General features: G+C 38.0%; 1 protein-coding gene across 3 annotated transcripts in view; it reads left to right on the top strand.

Annotated features, from left to right (window-relative positions):
- Positions 1 to 14,442, top strand: part of IPO8 (importin 8) — a 47,055-nt gene extending 32,613 nt beyond the window's left edge. For all 3 annotated transcript variants that reach the window (XM_026070318.1, XM_026070316.1, XM_026070317.1), the window contains 6 exons: positions 694 to 789; positions 2,252 to 2,472; positions 8,140 to 8,345; positions 9,826 to 10,053; positions 10,741 to 10,857; positions 11,557 to 14,442. In XM_026070318.1, coding sequence (XP_025926103.1) covers positions 694 to 789; positions 2,252 to 2,472; positions 8,140 to 8,345; positions 9,826 to 10,053; positions 10,741 to 10,857; positions 11,557 to 11,654 — 966 coding nt within the window. In that variant the 3' untranslated portion in view covers positions 11,655 to 14,442. The remainder of the gene's footprint in view (positions 1 to 693; positions 790 to 2,251; positions 2,473 to 8,139; positions 8,346 to 9,825; positions 10,054 to 10,740; positions 10,858 to 11,556) is intronic.
- Positions 14,443 to 15,595: the final 1,153 nt, after the last annotated feature.

Genomic DNA, 15,595 nt, shown 5'->3' with positions numbered 1-15,595 from the left:
GTTCTTCCCACATTTGTAATATTTCTCTTTTTTACCTATTCTCTTGTGTGTAATAAAGTATGAGATCACACTGCATCTTTTCTCTGACTTGGGGCATTATAGAGTCTTCTGCATCTAGCTACCTGCTTGTTTTCAGGAAACTTATGAGTTTGAGAATTCTGCTCCTTTGTCAGGTTTGATTGACACTGGCCCTGGGGTTGAAATGAACTGAGAAGAAACAGTCAGTTTCACGCATATGCACATATACATGGAGTGATTGCATGCATCTTGTTTTTAATCAGCAATTAGCCTAGAGACAGGACTTCACTTTGCCAGGCTGTTAAACTGCCAGTGTCTATTAGAACTGAAATCACAAAGTGAAAACAGAATGTAGAAAACATCAATTATTCTTTTAGGTAACATTTTGCTTAAAAAAAGGAAAGGCAATAAAGAGCATATAAAAGATACTAACATTCATAAAGAGCTGTAGAGATTTCTTCTGAATTTTTAAATTTACCTTTAGCCATCTCTTCTTGTTTGTGTCCTGTAGAGATGATTTCTTATCTTTCTTAATTCATCCCAAAATATATGGTGAATGGATATGTAAATGCCATGTAGAGGTTTGAGTATATATGTATGGAGGTACAGGGGCACTTGCTTTCAAAGCTGATTTTGATTAATATTGATAAACTGATTTGTCATTCGGATTGGTAGGTATTAACAGGAGATGCAGGAGAAGATGCAGAGTGCCATGCTGCCAAACTCCTGGAAGTAATTGTTCTTCAATGCAAAGGACGCGGTATTGACCAGGTGATATACACTAAGCAGGCTTTCTTTTTTACTGGTGTCTAATGATATGTGTATGATTCCTGAGAAAAGCAGTTGGAATTAGAGAATTTGAGGGAATTTGAGGGAGATATAAAATGTAGGAATAAGGAAGAAATACAGATAGAAAGGTGTGAATGGGCTCAGGAGAGTTTGTGTTTTGTTTTTTGAGATTAGAGATTAGTGGGCGTGCCTGGAATGTGAAGGTAAACTGAACAATAAGAGTATAGTGTGATGTGCAGGCTTGTTTTTTCCTGCTTTCTCCTAATAGGATTTTCCCTCTGATGCAAAACAAACATTGTTAAGACTGTTGTGGTTGAGAAGTTAATTGTATACATCAAACTACTGAAATTGTTTCTCCAAGCAGTATGAACTTGGTCATTTTGAATATTTTGAATTACCCAGTGCACGTGGAAATAAATAACTTTGTATGTAGAGGGTGGCTAGACTGTGGTTGCTGGGAGAACCATAATCTCAGTTTTTTGGAGTTCCTTAGAACACACTTTAGATGGTGTATTTTTTTCTCTTAAGGGCTAAATTCTGGTCTCATGTTCTACATAACACTCCAGCCTAAATTACTTTCACATATCATGTTTGATGTTGCCACAGTGCAATCCATGGACTTCAGTGGTTAATTTTCAATTAATTTTGCTGAAACCAATATAATTTCACTACTGTAGAACTGAAATAATTGAAGATAAAAATGTTCCCTGAAAGATTTTATTTTTAGAAGAAATCTGGAAGGAATTAAAGTGTATTGCATGCATTTGCATTGAAGTAAGTGTGTGGGGAAGGCTTAACTGAGCTCCACAACTCTGTGAATTAAAATGGTTGCACATTGACTGAAACTCAAACTGAAACATTTATAATGCTTCCCAAATTAATGTATAGCATAAACCTGCACCTTTAAATATATGTAGGTGCTTATTTTGTTAGGTAGAAGTATGTGTGTACTAGCTTTTATCTGAATAAACTTACTTGTTTCAAACTTTTCAAAGAAATTTAACATCACTTTACATTTATTAGGTAAAACTTTTTCTTTTTCTTGCAATTTTAGCTCATTTCAGTTCCTAATGCGTGTTAGTCTTAAAATTGTTGGATGTTTTTATTCAAGATGAGAATGTCTTTGAATTCTTTTCTAAAACTTTTTTCAGATTAAACAAATTCCACCAAATGGCCCCAAATAGTCTCCTTTGTGTTGAGAATAACCTTGGCATTTTTAGCTGAGAGAATAGTTGTTTTTATAAGCGTGAAATCAGAGGCTTAAAACGCTTTTATACTAGGAAATGAATAGAATGCATTCTTAGAATATACCTGGACTTCAGCTAACTCTGGAGGTTGATTCTGATAAATGTATTTTAAATTTTTGTATAATCTGGCAGGATGTATGATGTCTTTTTTTTTTCCTTTTTTTTCCCCCCCTTCTCCTTCATAATTATATGCCCAGTGTATTCCACTCTTTGTGGAGGCTGTTCTGGAGCGGTTAACAAGAGGAGTTAAAACAAGCGAGCTTCGTACTATGTGTCTTCAGGTTGCCATAGCTGCACTCTACTACAATCCTGACCTACTTCTACACACCTTAGAGAACATCAGATTTCCACACAATCCTGAGCCCATCACTGCACAGTTCATAAACCAGTGGATGAATGACACAGACTGTTTTCTTGGGCAAGTATTGTGTTTTTATTTTTCAAAGTCCATGCTTTTGATTTTTTTTATTCACTTCTGGCTTGTATCCCTAGTTATGCTGGTGCAAAAGATCTCATTTCTAGGTTAGTCTAAATAACAGTAACCCTCACTAGCAAGGTCTAATTGCTATGATGCAGGTAAGGGTGACCTATGTGTATTTATTTTTTCTTTGTCTGTTGAGTTATGCACTGAATTTCCTGTGTTGCAAGGTAACACACGAGAGTGCAATACATACTGTACATTAGAGTTCTTTAAAGTTTCTTAGTCATGAACTATCTGCTTCTTCAAGAGATGATCCAGTATGCATTGAGAGTAATATTCAGAGCTGACCAGCAGGATTTCAGGGAAATGTTAACTTTTTTCTCAAATACTATGTATACATATTTTCTGTTTTGTATTTTCTGAAATATTTTTAACTGCTCCATTTAATGTTAAAAAACGTTATTCCCTCCGGTGAAAAATAAAACCCACACTCTGGTTTTAATCTCTGCCAGTTGTTCATGTCAGTTTTTGCATATTTATCCTTACACCAATGATGTATTGATTGTTTGGCACACTCCTGAACGTAAAGTGCATTCACACCTCCCTTGAATATGTGTGTACACTGAACTAGTGTGCACTTAGGCAGGAGCTGAACATTTGTAAAGTAAGTGGAGGGAGTGGACCAAGGCTGTCATGCGCTTGATGCTGTGTGGATCTGAAGTCCAGTGCTCAATTGTTAGTGCTTGCCTCTCAGCTGAGATGTGATGCCTGGCTGCGAGAGCTTCAAATCCACTTAAGGGCAAAGCAGACAGTCAGATGTAGTTGACAGCTCTCATCTTCCTGCTATGAGTTACATTTTGTCATTGGAGGCATGACATCTGACTGCAGATATATGGACAGGCTTAGAACATGCCTTCTCTGTGTAGAGTATATGCCAACACACTAAGTGAAGTGTCAGTGTGTTAAGAGTCGAGCCATGAATGAGCACAGGGCCAAAAGAGGCCCCAGGATGACCCCAAGGATGCATACCTTATCCTTTAGCTTGTCATTCTTTTCCTTCCTGTTCTTTACTGGCACAGTCTTATTTCTCCCAGTTCTAAACAAGATAAACAGGCTCTAGTGGGCCTCTTATAAGATGGTTTCTCCACTCCCCAGTCATCCAGATAGCTTTTCTCTGTACCAGTTCTTATTTGAGTTCATCTTTCTTGAACAGAATTATACATTGTCTTGGTACAGCTGCATTAGTGCCTTAGTGTCCCTCTTGGTTTTACACTGTGTGGTACATGGTAGCATTACATTATGTTTCTTCATAATTGCAATACATCAGTGACTCCCAGTTAATCAGTGACCAACTAGTATACCCAGCTTTTGCTCTCAGCATGTCCTTTGTAATATTTTAAAAATGCATACCAAATGTACTGTGTGAAAATGTGTTTTCTTCCCTCCCCTGTCCTAAGTATGCAGTTTAGTGGCGTTAAGATGAAGGGACAGCAGTGTGTAGACTTGCTGCATAGACTACCTTACTAGCAATGAAACTATGTGGAGATAGAAGAGAAATTGACTGCTTTGGTGTATGTAGGCTCTGTAGGCAGATCCCCATTCATGTCTGAATTTGAAGGTATTACCTTCAAAGACAGCACTGGCCAAAAGAGCCCAATATTTCTTTAGTAGGACTTCTGTGCTCATGAAATGGAATCCATGTGAATAATACATCTGGGGAAAAAAAGCCATTGCAGTAAGACAAGTAACTGTTCTTTCATGTTATTCAAAATATGGAAACTGTTTAAAACTGTTCAGAATTTTGGAATGTTAGAAATAAACCAGGCAAGAACAGCTCAGAACTCATCATAAGACTGTGCATAAATCCAGCATGTCATCATGGATATTACACATCTGTGGGTGTGTCCATATACCACAGCATGCTATATTTATTTCTAAATATGTTTTCTACAATTACTTCAAATTGAATAAGGGCAAAGGACTGAAAAGCCATTTGTAAAAACATTTGCTCCTCACTGCTTTCCACCTTTTCCCTGAGAGCCTGAAAGGTGGGCAAAACTTGTGCATGACTTATTCTTTTATTAAAAATTATTCTGTGGAAACCGGGGTGAAAGGAAAACCTAACTTTTGTTTTGGAAAAAGAAGAATTTTCTTTTTTAAAGCTGAATGAGAGGATTTATTTGATAGGGGTTTAAATAGTTAGAAACCCTACTTTTCTTGGAGTCATGTATAAAATCCCAAACTTATACAATAAAGCAAGTTTGGTTCCGACTTTGTAACTTGAAGGAATTGGCTAATTATTTGCAGTTTGTCCAGGAAGTGCACTGATGTAATAGAAACTTGATCCTCACATAAAAGGAGCACAGCATACCAGTAAAGGAGAGGAAGGCTTAGTGATTTCCCTTTGAAATACTTTCAACTCAGTTTAAAATACAAAAGATTCTTAGATCTTTTTATCTTGTATTGGAACAAGTGTATTAGCTCCAAAAGGTCCTGCAGATTATGAAGACCACACACAGCTCGTTAAAAATAGACTTGCCTTGTAGTTGTGCATTGCACTGCCATATGCGACTCAGAGTTTGCATGTTTAGCACTCCATGCTTAATATGCCATTGAGGGATCAAACGGAGTCTGCGATTGCTAGGGAGGACTGTTCTGTGTTGCTGGGCAARTAAGTAGGGATCTTGAAGGACAAAGCTCTAAAGAGAATTGTATTGAGGCTCCTGTTCGTGCAGACAAAAGGGTGCTGAAATGGTGAGCATTTTGATAGCAGGGGAATGGAAGGATCTTGAAGCCTTTCTTTGCTGTTACAAAAATACATAAATGACATTAAACTGTTCTGCTTGTTGAATCTTGCTGGTACTTGATACAGCTGTGGCATGGTAGAATGCTGAACTTCTGCCAAGGTGGWTGCTCATCCTGCTGTTTGTCTGTGCTGACAGGTGGAAGAAACAAGTCTCCTTCTGGCTCAGGTTCACGAAAGATGGCTTGATGCCTCAATTTCTTTGGTCCTGCAGGGCATTCTAATAATGTACATATTCCAAAGTCATGTGTTCATTTTACAACTCTCCATTTAGATTCTTGAAAATGGAGCATGACAAATATACTGTATTTGTTGGCCATTTGACTAATTCCCAATGATGACCTTTTAAACAGCAGTGCTTGAGTCTTCCACTTTCGTTTGCTGTCCAGAAGAGGTAATTTAATATGAAGTTAAACCACTGATTACTACAATTTCTTGACTTTTTACTGTGTTGAGTTTTGGAATTGGCATTATATGACTATAGGTTATGCAAATGTATTATAAAAGGTAGTGCCAAGTGACGTTAACTACTCTCATGCTTCATTATACATTTGGGGCTTGAAGAAATTTCATGGCTTCCCAGTGTGAAATGCAGGATAGAAGTCTTATGCATGGATTACAGAGCTGTGGTAAGACTTACATAAAGGTGCTGCCAGAGAGGGGAGGTGAAGAAAGTGCTTTCCTTTTGTACTTACAGTAAAGTTGACTGTTCCATAAAAGTTATGCTTTGTTCATAGGCAGCATCATCTTTAGGTAGAATTTTAATCTGCACAATGTTGACATGTGAGCAAATGGTGATGAATTTGTTTTCAGGTAAACTGTGGCGACTAAGGGCTTTAATTTCTTTGAATTAATTTCTTTTAATTCAATTTCTTTTTGCTCTGTAATAGAGATGAAAGCAGACCCTGTTCCCCAGCTTCAGTTTCCTTCCTTTGTATGCCCTCTTTTTTTTGCCACTTTCCTTTTGAGAAAAAGTATTTGAGTATTGCAGTTAGCAATGATGGAAGGACACTCTTTGCCCACTTGCAGTTTGGTGCATTTTTCGACCTGTGTAATGGAGGGAAGCAGTCAAACCCAGCATGACAAAGCATGTCTTTTAACACATGCGACATTGTTTTTCTTGGAAGGACTTCTGTGGTCATAATGCTATGCATGATCTTATATAATTTATTGTTACTGTCAACTACTCTGAGAATGGAAACATTTCACTAAGCCCTAACAGAACTAACAAAGTAGGTGGTATAATGAAACCYGTCCAGATCCCCAGCCTTGTTTAAGCACATGTAAAGTTCAGAAAGCTGTAATACATGATCACTTGAATATTATAGTTTAGTAGTATGTCACATGGGATCTTTGGTAATGAAATTGTAAGAGTTTTAAAATTGCATTTCTGTATTAATTTTTGAAATGATGGCTTAAGCTACCTGATCCCCTATAAGTTTTATTGCTGTTTCTGTTATAACAGTACGGGCTCTCATGCACATCTTCATAGTTTCCTCTCAACTTTTGTCTTTTTCATTCCAAACAGACTCTACCAGGAGTCTGGAGGATGGCCATTTTCTACCAGTTGGAAACAGTTAAAAATGCTATAAGGGCTCCCCTGCTCTCTTGCTTTTCTGCCCCATCCTGTTGCAGCTGTGCTAACAGTGCCATGCTAGTGCATGGATGGAAGACTTGCTAAGATCAACTGAAGCGTGGATGCAGGGGGAGAGAAACTTGCATAGCAGCCAGCTCTGGAGGTTTGCTTTGCTTCTGTCGGGTCATTTTTGCTGGAGCTACTTGTCCTGCAGAAGACTTGCAAAGAATCTGTCAGTATCAAATTGAATAGTTCAAACAAAACAACCTCCTCTCAAGCCCTTAATAATAAAATACCACAGTGTTAGAGAAGAATTGAATACTGGCATTTCCAGTATCCTAAAGTAGGACCTAAGACTGTCTGTAGAGGCAGTTAGAGAGTTTTTCCTTGTCTTGTTTGCAAATGACTTCTGTTTATAGAACTCAAAATAAATCATTATTTTTAAGAGCATAGGTTCTTACCTAGTTTCCTGGCTATGGGCACATAAAAATCGTTCTGCTACTTATTTCATGCGTTTCTCTCCCTTCATTTACCTATAGTTTGTTTGTTTGCTTGTTTGTTTGTTTTCATGGGGTCTACTCATTTGCAAGTTCCCCATTTGAGTGTACTTCCTGTTATTCTTGACGCTGTGGAATTATTTCTCTACTCTCACTGGAGTTAGCAATATGTCTCAAGTTAGTGTCAGAAATTGAATGCGTAATACAGCTGTTCTGAGGGACTGCTCATTAATATGTTTAAATACAGCAAGCCCTGTGGCATTCCCTAACAGCACCCCACAATTCCGTGCATTCCTCCTTCTTGTTACTCTTTATTGATAGTCTTTTTGCTAATTTCAGTCCCTGCAACAGCGCTCCTATCTAAGCCAATGCAAATTAATTTTCTGTCCTATTGGATGATGATAATCTATATCAAATGTTTTACTAAAGACAAGGTACTTTACATAATCATTAGACAGTGTTTATTTAGCATTACAAACTGTGCATTTGGGAATCACAAACAATTGTCCCAGGAATTTGGCCAGTGCCTAAAAGGTATGTAATTGTTATCGGATACAGTACCTTCCAGTGGGGAACTTGCATTCAGAACAAAAGAMAAATGTATTTAGGAGCTTAGAATATGGACTTAAGACAGGTGGTCTCTATGACATTGTCTCTGTCTTCTGCCATGGCAAGTACCAGGACTTTTAGCTGAAGTAGTGCTTAGGAGTGGAGCAACAATGTTATTTTTCTCTGCATATCTGTGCAGTGGAAATCTGTTTTTGTATAACAAGTGTGTGTTGTTTTAGACTCCATGACAGAAAGATGTGTATAATAGGACTGAGCATCCTAATGGAATTGCAGAACCGACCACCTGCAGTGGATGCTGTGGCTGCGCAGATTGTCCCTTCAATCCTACTCCTCTTCCTGGGCTTAAAACAAGTTTGCGCCTCACGAGAACTCACAGAACATGAGGATCATGCCAAAGATGAAAAACACGTTGCAGAAGATAATGGTAAAATCTCCCCTTTTCACACTGTGGATTTTGTCTGGATTTAATTTAAAGGGGGAAAGAAATGGCAGTTCATTTCTAAGACTCATTAGTCTGCTGAAAATAGCTAGGCTTACTGGGTGCTTGAAAGATCACCTTAGGAATTGATTTTTCCTCCCAAAATGTAATCAAAAGCCCTATTTCCATGTATAATAGCTAACATGTTGTGAAAGGGTAGTTTTGGTTTAGAAGTAACAATAAAACTTGCAAGTCCACTGTGCTGTTTTGTGAATATGCTGCATCCATCAACACCCAAGGCTGTCTCACATAGGTAGCAGGCATTTGCCAGGACTGTGCTGGCCATACTCTTGATTGCTGGAAAGAAACTGTTCCTGGTAGCCAGCTGTTTTAAAGACCTGTTTCAGTGAACTTTGAAAGAAATCCTGGCAAGTCGTCTTGGTCCAGATGGAAAGTGGCACACAGTGATTTGAAAAGTGTGTTTCAGATGTTTGAAGGTTCCTTGCATAGACAGACCTCTTATTACTGTGGCTGGCAGAAGGAAAAAACTGTCCAAAGAATAGGTGGGAGAAGGAGTTAGGAGGAGTAAATTTTTGGACAACTTTGCAGGCAGATACATGTGAATCTACTTGACTTGCAACGGGAAATAGATGGTTTGAGGTCTGAAAATTAGATTGGGTTTAAGCAGATTATATAATCCATTAAAATTTCACACATGGTTATTCTGGAATGGAATTACAGAATTCTTCTCAATGCATAGGAATACAGTATGGAAACTGCACAGTAATTTTCAAATCTGTGTGCTGTGGTTCTGTCCCTCTGCTTATTGTAGATATGGTTGTCTTTATTCTGTCTATCATGTTAACACTGGAAGAACTAAAGGTTTGGGATTGGAGGGGAGAATTTTTGTTTTGTTTTTGTTTATAACTCAGACATATTTTTCCTTAAGTGAGAAATAGCAGTTTTTATAATTGCATGTTGGAGTTGCTTTTAATCCAGGGTATAACAGTTGTTTCATAAACAGGATGGAAAGTAAAGCTAGTAAAGGARCACGCTGAAGAACAGCAAGCAGGACATTTGGTGTCCATCTAGTTTTCTCTTTATTTTGTGTCAATTTGTAAAGTATGTGCAAGTCTTTATTTGTTCATCATTTAAAAAGCACAGTGATGGGACACTATCGTAGACAAATTTGCTCAAAATTTCAGGATTCTATGGTTGCGCAATGACTGTGCACACATGAAAAAAGAAAAAAGAGGTCAGTTTCACATTCCCCAGTTCTTGCTAGAAACAGAAGTATTACTAATCTTGAATGTAGGAAACATTTTAACAGCTTCATTCCTCCAGTTCTTCTAAGAGGGAGGGGTATTAACAGAGGGTCTCTTTTTCAACCGAAAAAATAGATTCATTCATTGTTCTTCATTCATCAGTCATTGTTTCTTAATAATTTTTAAACTGTATTTTACAAAATAAGTCAATGCTTTTGCAGAAGAAATACCAAGTGATGAGGAGGAGGCAAATGAAGTGAGCCAGGCGATGCAAGAGAACCATGGTGGAGGCAGTGGTGATGGTGGTGGAGAGGAGGAGGACGATGATGACGATGACGATGACTGGGATGAAGACGCTTTGGAAGAGACTGCTCTTGAAGGGTTCAGCACACCTCTTGACCTTGAAAATGGTGTTGATGAATACCAGTTTTTTGCACAAGCACTTTTAGGTAGGTGTATGCTAGTTGGCAGAATGCTATAACATGACAAAATGGTTTGGAGATGTCTATGGTCATCATTGGTGAAAACCCTTTTCTGTGTTATGAGTAAAAATTTAGATTATTGAAATTGAAAAACATGATTTTACTTTCTAATGCTAGTCCTAAAATTGTTTGGCTAGCGAGTACCACAAAAAGCAGATGGCAGCAAATACAGCCTGAAACTAATTCTCTTCATGTTCTCTTTCAGAACTTTTCAGCCACAGCCTAAATGTGTGGGTCTCAGTCACTAGAGAGAATCCTATATGTAGAAACATTTGTCACTGTCTAGACGTTAAAATCGTAATGGAAAAATTGTTTTCTCCTTCTCCAGAATGTTTGACAAACCCTGTTACTTTTATTTTTGATATGAGTCTTAAATTAAAAGATTAACTTCATCATTGCCCGTGAATAATGGCCGCATTGTTAATTCCCTGTTTCAGAAAGCAGAGCGTGTAATTAAGTTCCCCCAAATGGATTGCTTCTATTACAGAGGGATTCTGTTCTAACAAACTGATGGATATACTAGATCTTTTTTGCAGTGCAGTGCACATTCTGTTTTTAAACCAACTAGGGATTCTGCGTGTTACATTTTGTTCTTCTGAAATGGACTTGCCGTGTAAGCTGGCTGTCACTTTTCATACATTCCTGTTCCGACAGCGGTGCAGAGCCGAGATGCAGGCTGGTACCATTCGCTGACAGCACCGTTGAGTGAGGATCAGAAGAAACAGCTACAGGAAATTTATACATTAGCAGAACACCGGCGAACTGTTGCAGGTGAGTCACTTCTCCTGGGCCATTTTATGTGTTGCAGGGATGTTGGAACTGCATCTCATCTGCAASAACAGAGAGAATGAGTCTTTGTGCTAATTAATGTGAGTCATACAGGAGGCCTGAGCAGTGTGAGTAGGAAATTGTGCCCATATTATTCCTTGCCTGGAAGCGTGTGTTACTCAGAGAGGTTACTGTTGCCTCTAATTAATTGCCTCCTCATTGACATATGCTGCTGTTTGAACAGGGTCCAAASTAGTTGTGTGCAATCTGACATTTGAAATGAAGAGCAAATGAAGGCAATACCTAGCTGTCAACCAGTCATTAGTGAAAATTACTGTAGATCATTTTGTGTTTAACAGCTTTGTAACTTTTTAATCACTAACATTGCCTTCACAGTCAGTGTAAGGTTTTGGAAGTTTAAAAAGCTTTCATTGTGGAAGATAACTTCTAGTTTAATCGAGAAGCATGCAGAATAGTGTCACATACAATTATTTTGTAATGGATTAATTTCTCAGTTCTGCTCTAGAGATGTGTGTGTTTATGCATTTAAAGARAATCTGAGTGTAATTTATTGCTCTCAGTGCATTTAGGGAATCAAATTTTGACTCGGCAACTTTCCATTCTTAGCTGAACTGTATTATCTCTGGCAAAAGTATTCTCTATAGACCATTTTTCATATCTTTTCCCTTCTTTGAATTCTAGAGACTAAGACAATAGAACAACAAAGTGGCTACACATTTGACAACAAAGGACTGATCACAGCATTTAACTTTGCTGGAAATAATCCTGGTGGCAACTGAAGGAGAAGCTGCAAAGGCCAATGGGAAGGGTTTCATCGTTACATTTTATTAAAATCATCATGACTTCTGAGTGATAGGGGAGGGTAATTTAATACTGCTGAAGGTTTCTTGGAATATAGCAGTGTGCTTCCCCCACCAGAATGCTCTTTCTAACCAGCTACTGTAATGTACAAATTCTTGTGGTGTTTTTATAATTTGATGRACTGAAAAGGAAACATTTGTCCTCAAGGAACCTGAATGACTGGGAGGGGACCAGGTTGCATCTAATTGAGTTGCACTTCTCAGGTTTTTGCTGTGCAGAATTGATAGATTCATATGGATAACAGTGCCTTCTGTTGTACGTGGATTGCCTGAACAAATGAATTTTGGAGTGCATTATAATTTTTTAAGTGKAAGGACATTTCTAGATACACTGTAAGTCTTGGGTCCATGTTTTCCTGTTATCTGCCTTTTACTACATAATTTAATTGTTCGTTGGTTGCATACACATTGCTGGATTCAGAATGTTATCTCATCTTCCCTATTTGGTGCAGACCAAACGTGTATAGGGAAGCGTCTGTTGTAGTTGTAAAGCATACACTGGCGGCATGAAAGTGTCTTAACAAAATGCAGATTTTCCCTTGATACAGTGGTTTTAATTTATTTCCCCTAGCCATGAAATCAACTCACGTGAGTTGTAATGGCACACATGACCTGGCAGGTTTATATCCTAAGTCTACATTGATATTACCTCTTGCCTGCAGAAGTGGTGTGGCCCTTGCATGTAGATGTTTTACATGGCAACTTTTTATCTTCACTATTTTCACTGAATATTGGATTTTATTTGGGCTCCTGTAAACTGCTCTTCTGTTTTTATTCATTCATTACCATTCCAGTGGTGGTACTGAACAATGTAGTACAAAATATTTACAATATTTTATTTATCTCAGTAGAAGGAAAAACAGCTCCAAAACTTTTTTCTTCTTACTCTTGCACTTCTGTGATTGAATTTCTGCTCTGCATTCCATTTGGCTCTTCTTGTCCCATGCTGAAATTTAATTATCTGCCAGATTTTTTTCCTAAATCTCAAAGATCAAGTTCTCATAAATTCARATACATGTTACTGGACCTTTGTGAATATGTTCATGTAGTGAGAAACTTACCATATGAGAAATCTAATTTGGATAGGTGCCCCTTGTCTAGATCACAGTGGTATAGACTAAATAAATAGGGGTGCTTTAGAAAGTGTAAGCATCTTGAAGCTTGGGTTGGAGACTTTTTAATCCAGATTTTGTCTCTGTATGTTAATTTCTCTGTGACTTAAATACATTTACTGAGCAATGCTAACCACATGTGGATAAGTATTTCTTTGGAGCAGTGCCTCAACTGAAAAGTCAAAGCCCTTCCTTTACCCCATCAAATTTTCAACAATTGCAAAGAATTGCAGATTACTGGCCCTGCTCTGTGCTGAAGCTTTCATTTTTTATATACATGTCGGAGTAATAATATTTCAGTCTGATAAATCTGAAGCTCTCTACTCCCTGGCTTCAGGACAAGGCCATAGTGTCTCTGTCTTTCTCCTTGCCCCATACCCTGGGATCTCCTCATGCTCRCACTTAGGGAGCAGGAGGTTCCTGGCTGCTTTCTGTGTTCCTGAGTCTTTGTGTCAGACTCTCTCCAGTGCTGTTCTCTGCTGCTCCTGTTTTTCACAGTAGCTGCAGAGGAAAATGGGCCTGGTTCGTGTAGGTTTTTCCCTGCTGCTATTCATTCAATAGCAACAGTGAAAATTTCCCTCTTCTAGGTCTGTTGTACATATAGAAAACTGTAAGAAGCACAGGGTCTATATTTTCAAAACTCAACAATATGTTGAACTGCATTAGGCTGCATTAGGCTCTTTAAGTTCAAACAGCAGAGAGCAGGGCCTCACACCTCTGTTTTAAAAGTCAGGCCATGAAAATCACTGGTCACTTTTGCTAATTTAGTATTGGCTGAAATGGTAGGAAGGCGTTACGTCAAGTTTGTTGGTGAATTTCTCGGAAACCACAGAAGTTTTGAAATCATTCACAAATTTAAAAAGTGGTTTTTGGAACTAAAGTTTGTTGACGACTTTTCTCTTACCTGGCAATCGAAGTTAGGAATTAGGCAGGTGAAATGTTTAAGGCCTTTATTAATTTATTTATAAAAATGAGTCTGTCAAGTGAGATTTCTTTCAAAGCCCTTTTTCCCTCTCTACACTGACATGCAGAGTAGAAAAGGGATTTATTTTTCTTCTACTAATGAGGTTGCCTGCACAGTCACAAACTAATATTTAGAAGTTAATGTGCTCAAGGAAAAATCTGCTTTTGCACAGCATCATCTTTGTGTCACTCAGCTGAACTATGGCTGCTCCCTGTTTCTGCTTCTTGTACACTTTTCCAGTCAACTGCCAAGAAAATTTCATCCAGATGTTTCTTACAAGAAATTTAATCATCAGCATGGAGTCGGGAATCTTTGTTGTCTTATTTTTCAGTTGAGGTCAGAGATGTCTGAGGGGATGGCATGTAAAAGGGTTAAATGCCCTTCCCTTCCCAGGAGATTCATGAGCAAATGTTTCTACTGGCAAAAGCAAACATTAATTATTTTATTCCTTTTTTGAAAGGAATTTCATTCAAGAAGATTTATTGGGCTCTAGCCTCCCCTTTAACATATGGTTCTCTTTTAACATGATAAATATCCGTTTGTACATGATCATAAATAGGTAATGGATTTTAAGGATTTCTTCCTGAGTTGTGTCCAGCTTTGTACTACATTAAAGGGAGAGTAACACAAATGTGCATTACTGTCTCGCTTTGAAGCCAAGGTAATCATTGAATTTCAAATACCAGCAACGGCTAACCAAGCATGATCTAGTTGCCGCTGGAAATACAGACTCATGAATGTATTGTAAAATAAAACAAAGGCTGATAACCAGTAACCTGTGTTGCCCCATGCCCATGTTCCCAGAGTGTGAAGATAACTTAAATGGGCACCATGGGGACTTTACGTATGAAATTGGCATTGTATAGGTTATAATCATAGCAAATGTTAACTTATACGATAAGCTTCTTTTTCAGATAAAATTAACTGATCCTGGGTGTTGAATTTCAAATGCTGTTTTGTCACTCTTAAAAGGAAAATAAGAATCACCACATGTTTTGGCTGCTTCTTTTTGCTCTTTTTCTTTCAAAGTTGAAGTATGTGGTTTGCTTGTATAACAAAGCAAAATGGCCAGCTCCAGGAAGAGAGGAGAATATCAAGCTAAGGAAAAAGTAAGAAACAAACCAAACAAAACAAAACAAAAAAACCCCACACATGCACAGTCTGATTGAAATGGATGTGCTTCGAGAGAATAAGTGACACAATGATATGGTGATATTCTTTGCTTTAGGGGGGAACCGTGCCTATGGGCTGTTGGGGAGATATGAAATGAACTGCTATAGGACATGCCATTTGCCTATGAAGTACAAGCAGTTTGTATCTCTGGATTCCATCATATATTGTAGATGAGAGAAGGTAAGGCAGTAGAGGACTTTTTGTCATTATAAAGCAGGAGTCTGTCTTGAGACTTTTGTGAGCCAAAGGAATTGCAGACAACACGAATGATTAACTATCCTTTGTTTCCAGAATACCTTTTAGCCCATTTTTCTCCCTCCTTTCTTTCCCCTTGCCAACCATTATGTTATCAGACATTTCAGGGGATATTCAAAATATCTGAAAAGATAAAACTTAAAGTTTAAGTGCTTTTGGTCATGAAGCTATGTGGTCTATCTGTTGCATGTGTATCTACAGAACAAAGTCCCTCATTTGACATGTACAGCTGATACAGAAATATAAACACCCCTCATCTTTGCAGTTTGAGAGGAGCAGTTCCATGATTTGCTTCTTAATAGGGGTGGATCTTAAAATGATACTTCGAAATCTCCAAACATGGTACTTAAATTTAC

The sequence above is a fragment of the Apteryx rowi genome, unplaced genomic scaffold (genome assembly GCF_003343035.1).
Source record: "Apteryx rowi isolate R43461 unplaced genomic scaffold, aptRow1 scaffold_31, whole genome shotgun sequence".
In the NCBI taxonomy this organism is placed as follows: domain Eukaryota; kingdom Metazoa; phylum Chordata; class Aves; order Apterygiformes; family Apterygidae; genus Apteryx; species Apteryx rowi.
Note: the sequence above shows the minus strand (reverse complement) of the source record. Positions and strands in the feature narration are given on the sequence as shown.